The 18,182-nt window shown below is 32.5% G+C and overlaps 1 protein-coding gene across 1 annotated transcript in view; it reads right to left on the minus strand.

Moving 5' to 3' along the window:
- UBE3C (ubiquitin protein ligase E3C) overlaps window positions 1–18,182 on the minus strand; it is a 204,236-nt gene that overhangs the window by 91,681 nt on the left and 94,373 nt on the right. The window contains exons 11-15 of the mRNA XM_044678556.1: window positions 17,495–17,581; window positions 10,709–10,866; window positions 10,344–10,576; window positions 2,829–2,933; window positions 332–419 (exon numbers count right to left, since the gene is read on the minus strand). Coding sequence (XP_044534491.1) covers window positions 332–419; window positions 2,829–2,933; window positions 10,344–10,576; window positions 10,709–10,866; window positions 17,495–17,581 — 671 coding nt within the window. The remainder of the gene's footprint in view (window positions 1–331; window positions 420–2,828; window positions 2,934–10,343; window positions 10,577–10,708; window positions 10,867–17,494; window positions 17,582–18,182) is intronic.

An 18,182-nucleotide genomic window follows, 5' to 3' on the forward strand; every position in this document is an offset into this window, starting at 1 on the left:
TAACATCAATGAGCAATTAATTCTCTCCATAATGCTTATCTATAAACAAAGAAACATTATAAGTTATATGACAAAAATGGCCAGGATACAACTCCAGAAGTCTTTAGAATCTCAAAAATCTAGAATCACAGCACAAAGGGCTAGACAAATTTCCTGATGACCTGTGTTATTTTTAGCAGATAGGGCTGAGAAGGCAAGAGACACGAAAAAACGCAGATTGCTCTCGAAGTACCTAACAGTGCTTTGAGATGTGCACTTTGGACATAGCAATAATATAGTAGTTGATAAAAGCAAGACAGGAAGAAGGAAATAAACCCACATTTGAACTCACCATCCAGAGTAGACTGCAATGGACCTATTCTTCCCATCCGTCGGACTCTCCACACATGTCTAGCTGATGGCACATATAGCTGTGTAACCTATGTAATGACCAAACCTTGTTAATGAGATCTTGCATTAAATCTGAAACTTTAAATTTATAGTTTAAAGGTACAGTGTTGATAAATTATTACAAATACTATCCCATACTTGCATCACAAATATCTTCCTTCAAACTTGTCTACATTCTTTTTAAACCTCTATTTCTTACCCTGGTTATTCTTTTCATATATTTAACATGACATTAGACTTCTAAAAAATACACACATTATTAAACTCTAACTACACTATTTGATAGCTAAGACTTCATTTGTGGGTGTATATCCTAGTTAACTAAAATAAAATGGAAAATGCCATTTATGGGTATAGTGATCAGAAAAGAACACTAGGTAACCAACCTGAGGGCCAAAAACCTTCAGCTAGCATGACTGCAAGTACAGCAGTTGATCATATGGTTACCAAGGAAAGAATGTAAATCATGCCAATTCTTCATTAAGTAAATCAAGCATGAATGGTTTGCTGATGAATGAAAAGTTTCAAGTCCATAGCAAAGATAAAAGATGAAAAATTTTCATCATAAGATATACATAATGAATTATCTTTGCATTTACACATTCTAAATTATTTACTTTTATGTGAATAAATAATTCTGCCTTGATCAGATATCTTAACATATGTATATTTCTTGAAATGGGCTCTTGGTAAACTATATAAAACTTCAAAAATCCAAATATACTAATAGAATTCAAATATTCAAATATTTTATTTACTTATACTTTGATAAATAATATTTATTCATCAAGACAGTTGTCTGGCAAATAAATGGCCAAAATATGAGCATATGGCTATTTCTTATTAATTGAGATACACATCTCATAATAAATTAACAGTATACTTCTTTAAGGGGATATTTTATCTGGTTTTCCAAATATCTTTTTTTTTTTCAAAATGAAGTGTTTACAATATTATTTACCAAATGTGACTAAAAAGGCCACCCATAGTTGCCACCAAGTCTTCATTAAATCGGAAGAGTGAGGCAACACAGATTCCTTCCTGCATGGGGCTACATGATATAGTTATTATGATTTTATTCAACTAATCCAGAAGAAGGCCTGTTATCAGTTAATACCTGAACAGGAATTAACAATGGATAACAAATAGGAGAGAGATCTCAAGGAAAATGGAGCACTAGGCAGGAGGATACAGGCACTATGGTATGGCACCAATATTAATTTAACCTATTTCAACAGCTTTATCTAGTCCTAGTCCTGTTTGTACCACTCAAAATTTCCTAGCATGCCATCTCTGCACATGTGCTAATGGTTATCAAATCCTATGCTATTTAGCCTAACACCCACCCTGATCTCAAGGTCCATATTGTTGAATTACGCTATAAGTGATGCAGTCTATTATTGAGGTCCTTCTGGTACTTCTAGTATTAAGCTGCCATGAACAGATTACAAGGTAACCCTACCTTATACTGAATCCCTTATACCATCTTGTTCTCTAGATGTTTCTAATATTTACATCTTTTCTCCCCAATAAGACTGTAACTTTCTTGATGGCAGGGAACATGTCCTCTACTTCTTTTGTGTTCCTCCCAGCACCCAGCACAGTGCTAGGTACATAGTACAAGCTCAATAAGTATTTGTTGACTGACTGATTCCATGGTACAGTGGGCATTCTTAAAGTGAAGCAGAAGAAATTTGTGTGAGTATGCACACCTCATCCATGTATGTATTTCATCACCACCATCAAAAACAAACATTTATTGAGAAGCTACTATGTGCACTGCCTATGACAGAATTAAGAGGCAGAATGTTATTTTTAAAAAATAGTTTAAAAAACATATTTCTATTTAAACACTCTCATTAGTACAAGACTCATTAAGGAATTGTAAAAGACCTAACTATTAGGAATTGATCTACAAAAGTTAGCAAAGGTGGCTAAATTCAACCAGTCATGATCATCTAGCCAAATTAAACTACCATACAATTCACAAAGGAATAGTGGCATATAATTTGAAAGAATGATAATATAGCTAGGTAATCACAGGTGGTTTCTTAGACCCAGTTTCTACAAAGTTATTTTCAGAAGAATAAAGACTAGTCCTATCTTCTTTAAGTCAATAGTACAATCTTCTCACTCCAGGCAAAATCATTTCTATTCAAAAAAATAATTATTAGGCTTCAATGTAATGTTATAGTAAACATAGTAATTCAAACTTAACACTTCATTAAAGAACAAAAACTAACAAAAAGAATTCAATTACTGTAATTCTGACAATGCATTTTTGTCTTCTACTATTTCAGTTTATAATGTTTCAGCTATTCAACTATATATTAAAAAGCAAAACCCAATTCTAAATAATCAATTAAATTTTTATGAAAAGGCTATTTTAAAAAAAGAATCTGAAAGGGGCAAAAATTACAAAAACATTTCACCAATACCTTATCTGCCTTAATATTCTCTTGTTCTGACAGCCAGTGATTTGGTGGACAAAAATTTCGTCTTGTGTCTCTGGACTTCAACATTTTTACTAGATTGGTGATAACCTAGGTAGGCAAAATAGATCTATTCAATATAAACAAGTTTTCCTAAAAAGAATTGTGCAAAGGCAACAAAAACCCATCATTAGAAATAAAAGGTCAACAATTCAATAAGACACTACAAAATTCTTTCATCTAAATAACTTTAAAGTATATGTCATTAAGTAATTTAAGAATTGACTATAAATCATTGCCAGAATCAGTTTAGCTAAAAGTACTTTCTTTTGCAGATCATAGTAATGTATCTTATATACAAAATGTTTATCTTCCAGGGGAAAGGAAGCCAAAATTAACCCAAGTAGCAGCAAATGACTTGTTCCAGACAATAATTTACAAAAACCCAAAGAGATTTCTTAACTAAATTCTAAGATGGAAAAATATTTGGTAACATATTAGCTCACTAAGAATTTTATGAACCACAATTACAAGTACAGACATATATATTTTTCCCTGACCAATCAATAGAACTGAAAAAGAATTTGCAATTTTTCTGATTAAACTCACAGAAATAATGTCTTTTGCTCCATTTGCATGTATAGTCAGTCTCTCTAGGATGAAGAAAACCAGAGGACTTACAATGACTGATAGCATGATCTCCTCAAAATAAATATTTATTTTCACTATATCACACATATAAAAATATCTTGCTTTTGTCAAGTCTACTCAACTATTATGTTTTAGTTCTTCTCTATCTAGATATCATGCTGATCCAAAGTCTTGCTCAAAGCCTTTCTCCCATTTTCTGAAACATTTAAATGTTCTTGTGTGTTAGTCATTTCTAATCCATATTTACATAAAACATATATGTATACTCCATATATATATATACGTATATATATATGAGGTTGGAGGAAATCTAATAATATTGGATAATTTTTTTAAAATACACCTATTCTTTAGCATAAAATCTAATGATACTGACCAATTATTTTTTTAGAAAGAACTATTCTTAGGCATGGACAAATATAATAGAAAAATAGAAAATCTAAGTTTAAAACTTTTTTGTACTAGCACATCAAAGCATATTTCCTATAATAAAAAAAATTGACAGTATGTATATTATTTACAAAAAAGAAGATGGGGAGGAAATCATGTTAAAACTTTCTCTGTGTGCAAGAGTGTGTGTGAGAAAAGCTGATGGATGGCACTAGGCTAGACTAGTAAACAAGCAGGTACAAAACAGTTCCACTGGAGCTAAAAAGGACCAAATGATTTGACATTGGAGAGTCAGGGGCTCCGGGACCAGAAGACAAGAGAGGGAGGCATTCGAGATAGGGCAATCATCAATAAACAAGTCCACAGATGCTCCCAAAGCCAAGCCACAAGGCCAAGTCACCCTGCAGGGATCTGGATGGATGGGAAGAACCCAAAGAAAAGGACATCTGGTTTGGGAGGGTAGAGGACAGGTTAGGGACATGGTTTAGAACATTTTAGAACACCTAAGATCTGCCAATTCAATAGAAGAGATGAAATAATTAAAAAAAAAAACCCACAGGCATTTTTTTGAGAAAAAAAAAAACAACAAAAAACAAAACAGGCATGTTTAGCAACAGGATTACTCTAATTAAATGAAATCCCATTTATGTGAATGCTTTGGAATATACACATCAGCAAGGAAGGCATTTGCCAAAGAACAAAAAAGCAGGCTAATAACTTCCTTTCAAATTTTATAGTTTTGCATCCTTAAAGCAGATAGTATCATTCTTCTTTAAAATATCATGTCTTTATTATCATTTTGGCAGTCTATAGACTATAGAATGTTTTTAAATACATAAAATAAAAAATCCATGATTACAAAGGGAAACTAGTTATGTTGAAATTGTCCTCAGAATAAAAGTTCACTGGCCACAGGTAAAGAACTGTTATTTTAAAATGTTCAGCCTGAAGCATCAAGCCAACCTCAGTGTCAGAATCAGGAAGATTATGCTTCTGACACATACTGTCTTCAAAAACCTAAGGAAGACATTTAATCTCTTCATGCCCTAGGCAAACCTTTCTTAACTAGAAGTGGCACAGAAGGTGCTGATCTGCATTGGTAGAGTGAGTTTCCTCAAGGAGGAATTCTCTATACCAAGCAAATCACAAATGTGGCCATAAAAAGTTTTTTAAGGAATAAATTGAGCACACTATAAAAAAACTGGGAACCAAGGCTTCCTAAACAAAATAACAGAATGCGTTCCTTCACTCCCTCTGGTGAATGGAAATACAAGACCCCTAAAACAGAAGGAAAACTTGAGCAATCATTCCTGAATTTCTCCATTTTCCTCATGTGAAGGCATTCCCCACCCCACAAGTGGTCAACAGATAGAACAATTAATTCTTTTTTTAAAACCTTCAACCTTGAGGCAGCAAGATGGCTTAGTGAATAGAGCCAGGCCAGGGGATCCTAGGTTCAAATTTGACCTTAGACACTTCCTAGCTGTGTGACCCTGGGCAAGTGACTTAAACCCAAATGCTTAGCCCTTATTGTTAAAAGTAAAACAAGACAAAAACAACAAAACACATCTTTTTAACAAATACATAAGCATATGCTCCCAATCACTAAGAAGATAAAGACAAAATAATACACAGCTTAACTGGCAAGGTATTAATAAGAGTATTGGAAAACAGGTATTTTCAGTGGAAGCATGATTCAGTACATTCATTTTGTAAAGTAATTTGGAATTATGCCAAAAATGACTTAAAATGATAAAAATAATGAAGAGAACCATTCAAAAGACATATGAATTTGTCAAGTGAAGTACACAGAATCAAGAAAACAATATACATAATCACTCCAATGATCTAAAAAGAAAAAAATGAAAACTAATGTAAAAACATTTAAGCCCCAAAGAGATATGAAAGATACCCCCGCCCCCAAATCCCATTCCTGTACAAATCCATAGGTATGGAATATACATAATTTCAGATATTGTTTTTCTCTCCCAAAGTATTGTTTGGATTTGCTAATTTTTCTTTTCAGATAGGTGAAAAATGTTGTTCTGGGGCCAGGAAGACTTGAGTTCAAATCCTGCCTCAGATACTTACTGGCTACACAACCCTGGGAAAGTCACTTAACCTTTGTTTCTTTCAATTTCCTCAACTGTAAAATGTGGATAAGAGTTGTTGAGGGGGCAGCTGGGTAGCTCAGTGGATTGAGAGCCAGGCCTAGAGACAGGAGGTCCTAGGTTCAAATCTGGCCTCAGACACTTCCCAGCTGTGTGACCCTGGGCAAGTCACTTGACCCCCATTGCCTACCCTTACCACTCTTCCACCAAGGAACTAATACACAGAAGTTAAGGGTTTAGGAAAAAAAAAAAAGAGTTGTTGAAAGGATCAAATGAGATAATATTTGTAAAGGGTTTAGTACCTAGTCTAGAACACAGTAAAGGAAAGTTTAATAAAAGCTTTTTCTTTCCTTTTCTTCCCTTTTAAAAATAGAAAATCTGAGTTATATTCAATAGTTTTCTGAGGAGTGTAGTACCAGAAGAAATTTAGACAATGGAAAAACAAGTATCTTTGAAAATATTATCAAACTCTGATCTATTTTTAGCTATATACAACAGGTGTTTTTACAGATAAAGAATGTGAGTTAGATAAAGAAAGGTGAAGGAAAATAGAGGAAAAACGTCAATTTTCGAAACAAAACAGATTTTTTTGTCACAGATATTCCACTGGTATATTAAAAAATGTATTTAAATTTTTAAAGAATTTAAGTTTATTTCTTTAATTATTAATTTAGAATATTCTTCCATGGTTACATGAATCATGTTCTTTCCCCCTCCTCTCCTCTCACCCCCCTCCTGTAGCCAACGAGCAATTCCGCTGAGTTTTACATGTGTCATTGATCAAGACCTATTTCCATATTGTTAATAAAAAATGTATTAATTTTGTACTGAAGTTAGTGAGCCATATCCAGAAGGGTTGAAATTCTTAACAATGTTAGGGAATTATTCTTAACTTTGAGTAATAATGTTAAATTTAATTACTTGTCCACCACTGCCATCCTGGGAAAGTCACTGACTTCTCTGTGCCTCAGAACACAGCAGCTGGATCACCAAAATTCCATTATTGTTTCAGGCTTCAGTCCAGGGGATTTGCATAAGTTAAAATCATATATTTTCATAGTTAATATTTTAAAGGTGAAAACATTGCTAGTATTTTATTTTTCTTCCAGATTCCTAATCTGAATCACAGGGAAATCTTCAGTTCAATCCAAAGATTTATTCAGTGCTTACCAGAGAAGAACAGACAGCATGGCATAGTGGATCGAACTGGCCCCAGAGCAAAGAAATCTTGGGTTCAAGTACTATCTGTGATACATACTGTGTGACCCTGGACAAGTCACACACACTCACTCACTCTCTCTCTCTCTCTTCTCTCTCTCTCTCTCTCTCTCTCTCTCTCTCTCTCTCTCTCTTTCATTCTCTCTCTCTCTCTCTCTTTTCTAGGCCAACTCTATAAGTTGCTGATTTTGCACTGGTAGATGTAGATTTCCCATCTGGGATTTCTCTACACCAAAGAAATCACAGGTCCAATCCCTATTTTTACTATTTGCTAAGTGCTGGGGTTACAAAAACCACCACAGTCCTTGACCTATTCCAAAATAGGGATAGAACATAGACACAAATAATTAAGTGGTAGGTTCTGAGATCACAAGTAATAACTCTTTATAACAAAAAACCCGATTTAAAGTGTAAACTAACATTTCTTTTTTGAGCAACCATTTGACTAGAAAACAATCGTTGCTTTAACCACAGTAAAAAAAAAAAAAATTAAAATTAAATGAATTACCAAAGCCGTTAAGATTCTATTTCCACTAATCTGCGCTTTTCCCTCCCCACCACTATTTTCAGCAATGAATTTTTAAAAATCCTTCTGTAGAAGTCAATAGAACATTTTGGCTTCCATGACTGATTTCTCAAAAGTTAACAGTAAATGCAAGATACTCATTTGGGTCTTCAAAGGGCACATTAAAAATATGCTGTTCTTTCTCATCATAAAACAAAAGCAATTATGGCTGTAAATTAAACTTCAAGAAGAGTTTATAAATGTGATAAATGGGTAAACTGTTTTAGTAGTGTCAATGAAGTGTTTAGCAAATTGACCTCAGTTCTTATCTTGACAAAGAAAGATGACTTTATCCACTTAAAACTCAATGTTGTGCTATCAGCCAGCAGAACTTCTCACACAAATTATTCCAGAAGGCCCATCACAATGCTAGAAAGTGAAAGTAACTGGTTATTTAGAAGTCAGATACTCCCGCTTTGAAATTTGAGAAAATCAATTCAAAGAAATTATTGAAATTTTTCTTTAATTTCTCTTTTTATGAAAATGAACGATTTTGTTTCAAATGTGACTAACAAAATCTAATTAAATAACTAAAATTCTCATCAGACAATAGAATCCTGTTTGATGAAAATAGGAAGATTTTATATTAATCAATCATCAAATATTTAGCATGTACCTACTACTATCAGCGAGGCACTATGGAGTTAAAGGCAAAGACAAAGAAGAAAGTCTGGCAGCAAGGAGCTCACATTCTAGTAGGAGACAACTTGCATGTGTGCACAAATGTGTTTCTGTTTTTGTGAATGTGCAAGCACGTATATATGTACACACAAAAATACAAGTTACTGGAAAGGTAAGTTCTAGTAGTTGGAAGAAAAAAAAGAAAGACTTCATATAGAAGGTGGCATTTGTGATCGCTCCAGAACGTTCTCCTGTCTACAGAATACATTAAAAAAAATTTTTTCCTCCTCCCAGGAATGTATTAAATCCACAGTAAAGGCAGGGATGGGGGAAGGGGAATGTCTTTGTTTTATTTTTTTTATGCTTTACGTTTTTCATTCAAAACAGTAATCTAAATTTCCTAGTCTTGGAAATAATTCATTTTCAATTCTCTATGGTTATTGAAAAAAACTGCAAAAATCTTTTGAAAAAAAAAAAAAAAAGATGAACTTTCACCTCACTTATTAAGGAGCTACATGAATCATTAATAGTAAGAAGTTCTGGAGCTTAACAGGAAATTCTAAAATAAGTATTCTGTATTTTATACAAAAACTTAAGAAAATATATACCATAAATGGCAAAATTAAACTGAGATGTCTAGATCCTAAAGAGAAGCTATATGAGCAACTATCATAAAACAATGCTTCTTGAAATTGTATATGAAACCTGGTATCTATTAACAAAATCCTGGGGTCTAATCAAACACTTGAAGAAAATAACACATACTCTTTTAAAAATTTACAAAAATTTTTTTTCTACAAAAAATTTAGGAAAAAAAGACTTAAATAATAAAAATGGCAAGGATAAATATTTAAAAGTACTAAACAGATAACAAAGATTAGTATAACTTAGAAACTAAGTTCAAATGAGGTATTAATCTTTTAAAAAGACACAGAGAACCTTTAATTAAAGTTTATTTAGAAATATAAAATACAAGTAATTTAATTAAATTGTGCAAACAAATATAGTAATCTGTACAAATTATAAATTCAGTGATGCATTAGTACTATAGTGAGTGCAATCAAAACATTATCGGCTATCTTCACTGCTACTAATGCTGATGCTCATAAGTGAAATGTGTTGTAAAATCAGGCAGAATGGGCTTGGATAGAGACTATAGTAGACTTGTAGAATGAATAAGCATTCCTTAATTAGCCCATCAGGTTAAGTGCAAGCATTAATGGGCCTTTCCTAAAGTCTAGCATGACATCTTTCTCCAAACATGGCCAAGAAGAAAGTTCCATTAGCAATATTAATACAAGCTTAGTTGATCATTTTCATTCAATTAACTTCTTTCAATTAAATAGATAGCTTGACAAAAGCAGTGATAAAAGACCTGAAGGGACAGCTGATGACTCGAACTGAACATTAGTGTGCGAGAGGTCGCAAGTATTAAACGGACTGTAAATCTAGCATTCAATTTGGAAAATGCATTTCTTCTGCTCTCAGTCTGTTAATGAGCAATTTTAGCTGACTAGATATGTTTGCAGCAGAAATTTCATGGCAAGTCAAGCACCCTTTTTCTCTTCCTCTTCTTTTTCCCCTCCACTAGTTAAATTTCTTAGTGGTGGTGGTTTCTTGCCAATATTTCAGCCATTGTAACTCACAGCTTTTTGCCTGCCAGAGTTAAAGGATAAGAATATGCTGGAGATATTTTGAAATAATGTACATTTAGCCCACATTAAATTAATACTCTATTTCTTCTGCAGCAAATCAATTAAAATGTGACAACTTGAAAAAGAAAATCTGTAAAAGATCTAATAAAAACAACATGGTAGAAACCAAATTATTTGATACCTGGAAAATTTACTGAATCCCACAAAGTATCCTAAAACAAAATAGTTTTTTCCCCCATTTAACTGAAAAAAATCTATATTTCATTTGAATTTCACTATCGTTTAAAAGGGAAATTAAAAAACATTATACCTTGAATAACTGAATCCACCGTTTTTGTTCCATTTGTATACATTGCTGCATTTCAGTATTAGTTGTTACTCCCACACTTTTAAATGCTACAATATATTCTTCACGAACTTCTGGTTTGGTTTCAGGATAAGCCAATTTGATGATTCCTAAGCAGGCATCTCGAAGGCATCGTGATAGTATTATAAGCTCTTGTAATGTAAAAGGCATCATTGATGATTGTCTTTGACCTACAACTACAAAAATCTAAGTTATATTTTCTTGCAAAATTAATTTGTCATTTTCATACATAATTAAATGTCTGATACACTCTACAATTCTCATACTACTTAATATATTCAGGGAAAAAAAATCTTCAAAATACTCACCATCTATAGGATCACCGAAGAATTCATTATCATGTATGGAAATTAGCGAGTGACTAAACAAGGAGCTAAAAAGGTAAAAGAGTGGGATGATTCGACTGGAATCCTCTAAAGACATGGGAGAACCTCTTGATATGACCTGAAGCAATGGTACCATGGACCTTGAATTAAGGGAACAGAAAAGAAAACTTACAATCAATGTAAGATTAGTTGTCTGTGTCTAAATTAATGAATTAAGGTCTCAGAACCAATTAAGGCAGCCTGAAAATGTAAAAGATTATTTCCTGAGGGAGACTACCAAACCATTAGAAATATTCAGGCAGAGGCAGAAGATGATATAGATATTGTAGGAGTGATTCCTACATAGCCTTTGAAGTCCCTTCCAATCCAAAGGCTCCATAGTTCTATAAAACAAGAGGTAACCTTGCTGCTTTGCAGGTAAAAAACTCTACAGGACAACAGGTTTGTAAAGTGCAAAATAAAATCTTACCACCAGGGGAACAATCAATTAACATAATCCTAAAAGGTTCTGAGGTTTGAAGCCTAATTGTCTGCAGATGACATTTTAAAAGTCATCATCATTCTGCCATATATTTTAGGAATCTTTGACAGATAGTTACAACTCCACCATAAGAAATATCTACCCTTTTCTTTTACATTATGAGCTTCTATGAGAATAGGTACTTGATTCTTAGTAACTGTCTCAGGAAACAAATATAGTACTTTGCAAAACTATGTGTGTTTCATAAATCTTTGCTAACATCAATGACAAGTTCTTTATTTTTTCATTTTGAATACAATTTGGTCTTAACAATAGATCTAATAAATTGTGTTTGTGCTTATACTTTTATTCCAGTAGGTATTGAGGCTTTTTATAACTATATCTTTTCCTCTGACTCTAATCCTAATTCCAACTCAGACCTTCACCCAAATTTTGACTCCAGTCATAGTACCACACAGAGAATTTACTATTATAGTTTTGTGAATTTATAAACAGTAGTTATACAATTGGGCAAATCACTCTGTTTTACTGGGGTTCAATTTTTTTTTTAATAATAAAAGGATCTTAATAAAATAACCTCTAAGGTCTTTCCCCCAACTCCAAAATTCCATAATTCTAGAAAAGCAGATAGAGAGATACCCTAAAAATGAGCCACCTTGATTGTTTTAAACAAACCCATAAAATCTTTCGGGAACAACAAGCAACAATTTAAATACTTCTACTTCAAAAATAGAGAACATAACTGGCAAAAAGGGTCAAAAGACTTGTTCTTATATACAAAAGCCAGGCTAATGAAATATAAATCTTTTACTTTGATGGATTAACATCTTCTCCCATAATAAGCTTCTATTTGAATACTCATTGTTAAATATATCAATCCCAAAGAGTTATAAGCAAATAAAAATTCATAATTTACTTTAATGAAAGAACAATAGTCCAAGAGTCAGAAAATCTAATACATGAGGATCTATTACAGATCAGCTATAATACCTTATGCAAATACTTCAGTTTCTATACCCAATGACTTCAGAATAATGCAATACAAGTTTTTACTAGCAGTTCTTTGACTCCTCAGAGATATGGGGAAAGATGATTTGGCATCCATCAGTTACTGAAAAGTATCATTTTACCTATGCAAACTATCATATTCTTAGCTTCCTAAAACAATGAGAAGTTAAGTGACTTGTCCAAGACTGCAAAGCCAATATCTATCAAAATTTAAACTTCACCCAGATTTTCTTGGCACAGAGGATATCCCTCTATCTACTACATCATACTACTTCATAATTTATTCAAAGATTGTACAAGATTTTGAATGGACCAGCATCCCAAACTAATTTGGTCAAAGTATACTTCAAAATTTAAAATATATTAAAAGAAGCCATCCCTACCTTGAAAATATATAGCATAGAAATTCCTCTTGTTGAAAAAAAGTGTTGTTACTACTAAAAATGTAAACTGCTAAGTAATAGCTTGCTTTTGGAAAGAACTTTCATATCAATTGGGGAACATCTGAACAAGCAATGATGCAGGAATGTGGTGGCATACTACTGTGCTAGAGGATGGTCCAGGAAAAACCAAGATATCAAGAACTGATACAAAGTGATATAAGTAGAGCCAGGAGAACAATTTATAAATTAACAGCAATATCATATAGATGATAAGTCAGAAAGACTTAATAAAGCATATCAACACAAAACAACAAATGACCAAACACAATTCCTAAGGACAAATCTACTATCCAATTCCAGGAACAGAACCCATGGACTCAGAGTGCTGCCTGAAGCATATTTTTTTCTTTTATTTCTTTCAGAAATTTGTTTTGCATGTCTATAAATATTTATCATGGATTTTATTTATTTTTTGTCTTCTAAATGGGTTGAAGAGGGGGGTAAGGTGAAAGAGAAGATGAAAACAAAAGTTATTTTTCAAAAAAGCACTTTCACCTGTGACTGCTTTCCTTTAGTTATCTTAATAATTGCCTCTCTGCTGTAGGGAGGATAGGCTTATTATCTTTCTAATACTGATGAAATAAGAAAACTTATTGTGAAGGTCCATATCAAGCTAATGTAAAGACCAAAGAGGATATAATAGTGCTAGTTTTTAGGGAACCTAGGAAAAGAAAATAACTAGAATGCCTAAGTTAAAGCAAAATTGAGGAAATTGAGCTTATTTTTTATACTAAAAACTTGTTGTTTTTAATATTTCTGACCATTTCATATTTAACATTTTAAAGAAAATGTCACTAATTTTACATATTTCTATTTATAAGTGCAAAGAACACAAATTTTTTATAGAACAGTGAGAGTTACATTAAAGAGATAGAAATAGAGAATGTCATTATAGTTCTTATTATATCACAATAGGCAAGTATATTAGAGAAATAAATGTTAACATTTTTTAGTAAAGGGTTCTTTGAAACATTTTGATCAGCTTTTTATTCATCTATATTTAACAGGAAATTGATTTAAATTTCTATGGCATGAATAGAGATTAGACATATGGAAAACCATCTGTTTTGCCAAGGACCCTAAAATAATTAAAAAAGAAGCCTGTTAATGTTCTTCCCCTGAAAACAGCTTTTAAAATATAGACAGTTGAGAATTGCTCCTTCAGAGACCTAACTTACTGATGCATCCCACTTACTGATGCTTTATCTGCAAAAATATATGCCAAACCAGATATGATATTCAAAAAGTCTAAATTGATCAAAACAAAAATAAAATAGAAAAAATCTACTTCCCAAGACATAAGTGAATAAGAATTGAGAGAAGTTGAATCCAAAGACATCTACTATGCCACCTTCTTTTGCTTCTGTTGACCATTTCTTTACTTGGTAAGATACAAAGAGGTTGCATAGAGTTTAGATGTCTCTGTTGTCCCTCCTTTCAAAATCACTGTACTGATTGGCTATCAACTGATCTTGGAGGTATGCAATTGAGTTGATATATTAAAATGCAAAGCTATATTAAGGTCCTGAAAAACTATACAGTTAAAACAAATGCCTTTTTTGTTGTTCAAATGACTCTAATTTTAATGAGTTTAAAAAGAAACCCTTACCTTCTGTCTTAGAATCAATACTATTGTGTTGGTTCCAAGACAAAAGAGTGGTAAGGGATATAGGCATCAGATGTTAAATTACCTGCTCAGAGTCACACAGCTAGGAAATATCCGAGTCCAAATTTGAACCCAGGACATCTCATCACCAGGGGCCTGGCTCTCTATCCATTAAGCCTCCTAGCTGCTTGGATTTTAATTACTGTAATGCATATTTTAAAGGTATGCAAAAAACAGCATACATTATTATCCATTTGGTCTTAATGTGAGTTAAGATGGAAGAACTAGAAATGTTCAGGGATTTCTTCCAGAATTTTAATATACAAAGTAATCTCATTCTTGGTGCAACTCTGAGTTTGAATGCCTTAAAGATGCACTAAGCCTTTAAGTCACTTTGTATTATATCTCATTAATTATTTTCTAATTAAACACAAAATCATTTCTCAGTCCTACCCCAAGCAAAGGATATTTTATGGCAAGAAACTTTAAAAATTCATTTCTTTTATCAATAATTAGGTATTTTATTACTGAAGACTGTGTATTGAGTAATATATATTATAAATGAGTTCTGGGGCCACAAGGTAGCTCAGTAGATAGTCAGGCCTGGTGACGGGAAGTCTTGGTTTCAAATCTGGCCTCAGACATATACTAGCTGTGTGACCCTGGGTAAGTGACTTGACTTCAATTGCCCAGCCCTTACTACCTTCTGTCTTGGAACCAATAATATCTACTATCAATTCTAAGACAGAAGATAAGGCTTTAAAAATAAATAAGTAAATGTAACAAGAATCAAACAATCAAGTGAGATAATATTTGTAAAGTAGATGATTATATGTTTGCTCCCTTCTCTTGTTCTTTCCCCTTCCAAGACTATAAGAAATATTTAACTATTTAGCACAGACTAAATGTTTAGTGTCCATAGAAAATTCTTGTTTAAAATGTTAACTGAATTCAGTTTACTCTAGTTTTGTATTAGATTATTTTAAATATAGTCATAAATTAAACAATAGCCAAAACCATAATTTTAAAACCTCTGTCATTATCTAACAACTATACTTATCCTATCATAAACATGGGGGGTGGGGAGAGGTGGCCACTGCAATGTTAATTAATAATTTGATAAAAATCAATATCCTATTTTTCTTTCACAGATCATGTCTCTACCTCCTGGCCAAGGGGCATTTGTTCCTAACAAATAAGAAATAATTAAGCAGAGGTACAAGCAATATCTGTTGCTAAGCTGTGATACTATAACAGGTAAGTGAAAATTTCCTGCCATCATGATTCCCAATCTCCTTCTGTATTAAGCTAAGCAGCACCAAGTACACCTAACAGGTGGTATAGACATAGTTACTTACAAGGCAAAAAGACAGCTTAAAACCTCAGCAAATGAAAGTTAACTCTATGCTCAAGTGAAAAAAAAAAGTTAGTTCAAATAACAAACTCATTCTTTTATATGAAGTCCTACAAAATATTATAAAGTAGAAGTCAATGACAGCATGCTGGGTTCTAATTCCAGTATTAGCACTAATTTATGTTGACCTCTGCAATAACCTGATTTTTTATTATATCTATTAACAGTTGGAATTCACCATATGGGATTATTATGAGAACCAAAGGAAAGACTATATGTCTCAAAGTACTTTTTAAAGTTATTGTGGGGCACCTGGGTGGCTCAGTAGATTGAGACATAGACCTAGAGACGGGAGGTCCTGGGTTCAAATCTGGCCTCAGACACTTCCTGGCTGCGTGATCCTGGGCAAGTCACTTGACCCCCACTGCCTAACCCTTACCACTCTTCTGCCTTGGAACCAATACACAGTATTGATTCTAGGATAGAAGGTAAGAGTTTTGGTTTTTTTTTTTTTTAAGTAAGGTATTCACTCTAAGTTTACATTCCTTTCATAGTAGTAGCATTTATTTCTTTTCTATAAAAGAGAATGGATAATAGTTCTAGTCAAGTAGCAACATCTAAGGCCAATGTTAGAAGGCATGAATAGGAAAAAAAGATTTCCCTATATGACTGCTCAGAAACTCTGACTCTAATGACATCATCTTTAAATGTTTTTTTATCTTGAAGTAATATGCCATCATCAAATATAGACTTCACAAGAAGCTGGAGTAACATTTAACTGAATCAATAAGAAATACGCCCCAATGGTTTTTACACCACTACCTCCAGTAGGTTTCAATATTTCTTAGGTTGGCATAAGATGTTAAATGGAAATTTTGGAGGAGTTTTGCAGAAGCTGAAGATGACACTTGAAGGCCAACAGATGATACAGAAGAAGTTTATAAACTCAGAAATGCATACCTAACTTAAAATTTACAATAAGGTATTGTAACATTCCATAGAAGAAAAAGAAAAAATTCAGACTTCTCTGGTACGAATGGAGGTCCAAAACTTTTTACTCAGATTTTCCAAATCTTGGGGGGCTAATGCAGTCAGGCATTGTCATGATAGATATTCACAGTTTAATATACAATCTTCTTTTTCTGTTCTTCATATATGGAAATATCCATGGTTGTTAATGTTTATAAATTTATATATAAATTATAAAATTTAATTTAAGAAAAAATAAACTAACTCATTTGAATTTAATACCAAGTGTGATATTCCGTTATTATTTAAATAAATGTAGTTTAATAAATTTTTGGCATTGCATGTAGACTCTCAGATAAACACAAAAATCATAAGGAACAAATATATCTCTAGGGACAATGTGGCATAGTATATAGTTCTGGAATTAAGGATCAGAAAGACCTTATTCTGAGTCTCAGTTTGCTCATACGTAAAACTGGAAAAATTATATCCATCATACCTACATAACATTATCATTGGCTTCAAAAGAGATAATATATTTGGGCATTTTTGATAATGGCATTTTGGCAACTTTAAAGTGTTTTTTAAAAGTCAGTTATAAGGAAAAGAAAAGTTCTGAGGTTTTCCAGAAAAGGAAAAACTATAACAGGATAAAATCTACATTCTTAATACATCTGTGGAAATAGATTATGTCTACCATCTTAAAAAAGAGAAATGCCCACATCTAAAATTCTCTTTAGTTGAGGAATAGAAAGCATTAGAAATTACTTCTAATTATGAATACATTGAAGTGATTAGCAAATTGCCTACTTGCAATAAAGTCTGTCCACATTCATCCACTCTGAATATAAAAACTTGAATGCCCCATATCATTTCATTTCATTTCACAAATATTTAAAATACACACCCTGTAATCATCCGAGTTGTCATTGATGATATTAGATACCAAAGGTGTCTCAGAAACCTGGCATTAAAGGCTAAACTGTAGAGAAGCCTAAAAGTAAGAAAGAAAGAAATGAAAATAAGTAAAAATTTTGACATCCACACAATACATATTTCTATATTTTTCATGAATAACACAATGTGAAAAATATTAGGAAATATTTACACTTATCATTACAATAATTTCACAAGAACTTTCCCCAATAATCTATAATTGATAGCTCTAAGGCAATAAAAAATTTAAAATTTAACTTGTTTAATTATTATTTTTCCAGATTATATAGTGATATGATTTTTAATACTCATTTTCTGAATTTTGCAATCCATGTTCTCAGCTTCCTTCCTATCTCCCAAGAAGGCAGCTAATATGAAATAGATTGTATTTATATTCTCATACAATACATATTTCCATGTTCATCACGCTGTGAAATAAGACATATTGCTTACAATAGAGAAAAATTCATGGGAAGAAATAAAGTAAAGAATGATATGTTTCAACTTGCATTTGTGCTCTATCTGTTCCTTTCTAAGGAGCTGTCCTGGATACTTACCTTGTTGACAATAGCCAAGTTATTCACAGTTGATCATCATACACTATTGTTGTTGCTGTGTACAACATTCTCTTCGTTCTGCTCATTTCACTTTTTTGTCAC

The sequence above is a fragment of the Gracilinanus agilis genome, chromosome 5, assembly GCF_016433145.1.
Source record: "Gracilinanus agilis isolate LMUSP501 chromosome 5, AgileGrace, whole genome shotgun sequence".
NCBI classification, from domain to species: domain Eukaryota; kingdom Metazoa; phylum Chordata; class Mammalia; order Didelphimorphia; family Didelphidae; genus Gracilinanus; species Gracilinanus agilis.